The following is a 5,608-nucleotide window of genomic DNA, read 5'->3' on the forward strand; positions in this document are numbered from 1 at the left end:
GGTCCAAGTTTGGATGAAAAAATTGAGAAATATTTTTAAAAATAAATTTATGCCCCCGCTGAAAAAATTTCTGGCTCCGCCACTGTCAACCATGATGGGGAGCCTCAATTTCCTTGCCTCTCTCTCTCTCTCTCTCTTAAAGCTTGAAATAATATTTAATTAAATAACAAATTAAAAAGAGGGCTACAGATAAAGTTATTCAATAAATAATTTTTTAAAAGCAATAAAAATAGGAATAGTAAACTTAATCATTTGCAAATTAATTAATAGAAATGTCAAGATTTGATTCTTTTTTAAAAACAATCTTGAAATGAGTTCTGGTTGAAACTTTCCTATAGAGACTAACCATTCCAACAATTTACGTAATATCTGAACTTGTGTAAGTAGCAAGAGTTTTTTACAAGACTTATGTAGAGACTTGGATCCAACTTCTTACCTCCATCATTCTAAGACAACTTGAATTCACATTCTATCAAAATTCCAATGCGATTAGAGTCATCTATATGTAACTTTATTGATGTCTTCTTTAGCATAGCTTTCTTGAGTAATGAAGGCACCTTTATTTTACTGCTTTACATTAATGATGAGTTGCTAGTCCTGACCCTGAGGTGGTTATTCCTAGCAAATTTTATCATATATTATTGAATAAATGTAAATAAACTTGTTAAACTAAGAGATTTGAAAATATGACATGAGAAAATGATTAAGAAAATAACCTATCTCAACATATAAAGCATTACATCATCAGTAGGAATGTAGACATAATCACTAAGAAAGCAAAAACATTAACTGACTTCGAAAAAACATATAATCATAAATAGACCATATGATAAATTCTCACCGAGAATGAGAACCTTAATTTTAGCTAGTATACACAACAATTGGACTTCTGACATTATGAATACCATCACTCCAGATCAAAACACCCGAGATAATGGTGTCATAAGCATCTCCTTCAAGTTTGACTGAAAATGATTTCTTCTCGAGAAGAGCTTCAAAAGACAAAACATTCGGCTCAATGTTGATCTTGAGGCTAGAAGGAGCATTAACAATAGCATAGTAAGTGGAATTTGGCGCTCCCACGTTAGTGACTATTCTTCGATAAGAAGTTGAAAAAGACTTTCCATGTTGAGTTTGAAAAGCAAAGGTAGGATAATTGAGATCTAAAACCGTTCCATTATTTGAAGAGGTACAACTGCTCTGATCTCCAGTGACAAGTCTTAGCGTTGTTGTGAAATAGCCTTCACCACATAGCATTTTGATGTAGTCTATCTCTTGAGCATCATATATAAGACCAGGAGTCAATGCAGCAAGTGGGTTTATGTGACCGGCTCCATAAGCAAGTTCTGCCTCTACATTTCTACTTGAGCTCATAGCATAGGCTAAAAAATTTAAAAATTAAAATTTAATGTTAATTTATCAAGATGAAATGAAAGGAAACTATAATTTGAAATTACATTTATTAGCCATATACTAATGATTGCAAAAGTCAAATTAGTATTACCAGTGGTGATGAGAGCAGATTTTATGGCTGCTGGAGACCAAGTTGGATTAAATGATTTGACATATGCAGCAGCACCTGTTGTATGAGGGCAAGCAATTGATGTGCCAGATATAATGTTATATGAAACTTTAGGATTACCAAGTGGTGACCATGCTGCTAAAATTTCAACCCCTGGTGCTGTTAGGTCCGGCTACATTATACATGCAACAAATTACAATAATATTTACACAAAAGAAATTTAAATCAAAGATTTAATTTATGTATTCAATTAATTACCTTTAGTATATTTGGGGTAAGTGGATTTGGACCGCGTGATGAGAATGAAGCCACATATGGTGCTGTAGCATCGAAGACACCTTCACTCTTGTAAATGCTTGCAGTAGGATTGCTGCCAGATAGATAATTAAGCATAGATAATCTAAAGTACTACATGTATAGTCCTTATGAAAATTAATTTTGAAATTAATAAAGATCATAATAAAGTTATTTTTTAAGCGCACAGACACACGCATACTATTTAAGAGTAGTAACCTTGTGCTGTTTGCATAATTTAGAACTTGTTTGGTACTATTTGAATCCAACACTGAGACAGGAAGCAAGAAGTTCTCAACAGTTGGATCATAGGCCCCATCTTTGCCCATAATTACTCCAACAGCACCTACAAGTAGTGGCACTGACGCGTCAGTAAACGCATCACATAAAACAACTTTTCCATTCACCAATTCACCATCCAACGTCCCATCATAGCAATATCTGTAAGCATGACAAAAATATAACATAAATTAAATGAAGATGATGATGTTAATTTTAACTTAATAATTCAAAAATAAGTAAACTAGTTCACCTTGAGTATCTTGCATCATGACCTGCTGAAATGTTGGGTGCATTTCCGGCATATATCAAAGGATACATCTCACCATCCAAACCATCGATGTTCATTGCCTTCCCCTATAACCAATAATTTTAATTGCATAAGAATTAATTATTAGGAAACTCAACTTTTAAAATGAATAATGTATAGATTGATATTTAATTAATCACATCAAATTCAACTCCATTTCCAAGCTTAGCTCGTGCAATGATATTGCGATCAGTGGTGCTCGCTGCCACTGAGAGTAGCCATGGTGCGTAATTCTCAATGGAATAAAAACTAAGACCACCATTCCCCATTGAGCTAGATGTCAGAATGTTTTTCTTCATTGCATGGAAAGATCCTATAGCTATGGGATCCTGGAAGTAGCTATTGGAATAACCACCAATGGAAATAGAGATGATGTCGACACCATCTTGGATGGCATCTTCAAAGGCAGTGAGTAGATCAATGTCAGAGCAGCCATCACTCCAACAAACTTTGTATATTGCAATTCTCGCAGAGGGGACGCCTCCACGGGCAGTTCCACTTGCAATGCCTGCGAGGCTTGCATTTGTGACAAGGCGACCGACGACTATGGAGGATGTGTGAGTTCCGTGCCCATCACTATCCCGAGGAGAGGGTATGTCCATTTCTCTTATGTTGCCTTGAAGGTGGTAGTATCGAGCTCCAATGATTTTACTGTGCGTTGGTAATTAATTATTATAGTATTAGTAATTTCATATAGCTAGATATTATAACTACTTTTTATATGTATAACATGATGAGGGGCATTAATTACTTGTTGCATGTGAAGTTGTGATTTGACTGACATATGCCCTTCCACCTACTTGGTGGCGGGCCAAAGCCTGCATCATCGAAGCTCTTCGACTCAGGCCAGATCCCTGTGTCGATCACCCCGACAATAACATCTGACTCAAAGGGTGCACGTGGAGCGCTCAACGGAAAACCCATGAAGTTCCAAGATCTTGTCGTGTGAAGTTGTCTTTGCTTGCTTGGGAACACAGAAACCAATTCTTCCATGCCTGAGTTCATAAAGCACATCAAATTTGAAAAAAAAAAATTAATATTTCACAAGCCAAATATTATGCAATAATAGCATTGCACTTATGTCTATTATTCTAGCAAGTTTTTATTTGATTTATATATGTATTTATATTACCAGATAACTTCCTTGCTTCTTCATCAGATAGCATAGCGGCGAAGCCAAGAAAACTCTTGGTGTAACTATATATAAGTCGGTTCGACGCTTCCTGATTGCTGCATTCAACGTTATTTTTAAACAAAAAATACATATTTATATATAAGCAAAAAATAATAATTAGATATATGATAAAAAAAATATTATAGAATCAAATCTATGTCAATTTGGAAATCTTGATATTTTAATCGGTACCAGAAAATCAATAAAAAGATAAAATTGGCGACTTGTTTGGACAGAACACCTTAATCCAATTGCTTTCTGGAGCAGTTCTGAATGAGCTAATAGTGGCATGCCAACGGATTCTCTTGGCTTTTCTCCCATGTACACGATGTAAGGCTGTTGATTGTTCACATTAATAAATTACATGCAATTGTGGTAAATAGTAGAATATATATATATATACATATATATATATATATATATATATATATTGTGAAATGAATTTTGCAATCATACTCTTTGGTTGGGTTTTGTGGTCTCCCCAAAGCCTCTGAGAGCCTTCATTGCAAGCATTAGGAGAAGAAATGAATACAGCAAAGGGAACAAGTGCCGATCCATAATCGCGATTATTTTTGAGTTTAAGGAGGTGAAACCCAATTTGTTACTGCCATTCTATGGAAGGATGATGGGTTTATATATGTGTTTTTGTTCACGGAATTATATATATTTATTAACTAAGAGTTTCCGGTGAGGTGAAACCACTTAAGCTTTGAATTCTTCGCGAGTGTTAAACATTGACATTTGTTAATGAACTATGAGTACGTTTTTTGTTGTAGGAATGCTTTCGGATAGATGTTTTTTGTTTTTTTTTTAATGAAAAAAAAAATGTTTTTTTTACTTTCTCTGATCAGATTATTGTAATTGATAAGATAAGTTATTCACTATTATTCATATATATTATAAATCTACACGATTTTCTATAAGTTTTTAAAACAATAGTGAAGGCCCGTTAATGATAATTTTTTTGGAGTATTTAGACGATTGAAATGCGGATAGCATGAGAAGAATTTTAAAGCAATAATGGAGGCCTGTTATTGTTTTTTTTTTTTTTTTTTTGGAGTATTTAGACAAATGGAATACAGATCAGCCGAGCCACGACTTGATCTGCCTATTAATAATAATCCAAATGCAATCATTAGTTGTGTTGTCATTTAAACTTGTCATATTTTTGTATTTAAAATTAATGATTTGTTAAAAGAAGTATTAATAATAATCCAAATGCAATCATTCATTGACTACGATCCTTTTGACCTTCATCGTCTGTCGACTACAACCACTTTGGCCTAAATTGCCTGCTGACTACAATCACTCTGATCTCCGCCGTTTGCCAACTACAATCCCTCGAACCACCATCACCCGCCGACTACGGTCCCTCCGACAACCGTGGCCCGCCAACTACGATCCTTCCAATGCTCGTCGCCAGCCAACTACTGCCTATTCGGCCACCGTCACTCGTTGACTACTGTCCGACCCGTTTTTTGAAACGGGTCGATTTCTGGAACCCGAACCCGACCCGTTTTGAAATCGGGTCGGGTCCAACCTGGCGGGTCCGGGTCGGGTTTTCGTGTCGTGTCAAAAATTGACACCCCTACTGCCAACTATGGTCTCTCTGACCTCTTTTGCATGGAGACTATGGTCCCTCTAATCTCTATCATCCTACTAACCAAATAGGCAAGCCAACTATATCTACAGAATGACTCCCTTATCATTAGATTCTTTCAATCCCAACTATCTAATGTACTATATATGATATAATGAGTCAAGGACTTTCCCTTGAGAAAGGTCACCATTTGCAATCTACTAGAAACCCTAGTTGAGTTTCAACTGGACCAGACACCATGGTTGTTTTTCTCCTTTTTTAGGGTTTTGTATGTAAAATTTTTTGTCTATTATGACTCTCGATCTACTCTCTGTTTATCTGTATGTGTGATGGATTTTCATTCAAAGTTAAAATATTAAGCTCTTTATCTCTCTAGGACCACGAATGTTCTAATCCGCAATAATAATCTTGTTAATGTCAAGCTGATTA

At 35.4% G+C, this 5,608-nt stretch overlaps 1 protein-coding gene across 1 annotated transcript; it reads right to left on the reverse strand.

Annotated features, from left to right (window-relative positions):
• Positions 1-861: 861 nt before the first annotated feature.
• LOC110111745 (cucumisin-like) lies at positions 862-3,955 on the reverse strand. The gene is made up of 9 exons (XM_028695697.1): positions 3,819-3,955; positions 3,538-3,624; positions 3,157-3,400; positions 2,546-3,056; positions 2,349-2,452; positions 2,036-2,257; positions 1,781-1,892; positions 1,505-1,694; positions 862-1,382 (listed from the first exon to the last, which is right to left on the reverse strand). Exons 1-9 carry the CDS (start codon positions 3,898-3,900, stop codon positions 862-864), a joined length of 2,073 nt encoding a protein of 690 aa, XP_028551530.1. The 5' UTR covers positions 3,901-3,955.
• Positions 3,956-5,608: the final 1,653 nt, after the last annotated feature.

The sequence above is a fragment of the Dendrobium catenatum genome, unplaced genomic scaffold (assembly GCF_001605985.2).
Source record: "Dendrobium catenatum unplaced genomic scaffold, ASM160598v2 fragScaff_scaffold_665, whole genome shotgun sequence".
Lineage (NCBI taxonomy): Eukaryota > Viridiplantae > Streptophyta > Magnoliopsida > Asparagales > Orchidaceae > Dendrobium > Dendrobium catenatum.

Coding starts and splice junctions, on each gene's coding strand:
- LOC110111745 (XM_028695697.1), bottom strand. CDS start 3,900: ATGGGAGAAAAGCCAAGAGAATCCGTTGGCATGCCACTATTAGCTCAT. Junction 3,057..3,156: donor CACAACTTCACATGCAACAA/GTAATTAATGCC, acceptor ACCAACGCACAG/TAAAATCATTGGAGCTCGAT. Junction 2,258..2,348: donor CATGATGCAAGATACTCAAG/GTGAACTAGTTT, acceptor TCATGCTTACAG/ATATTGCTATGATGGGACGT.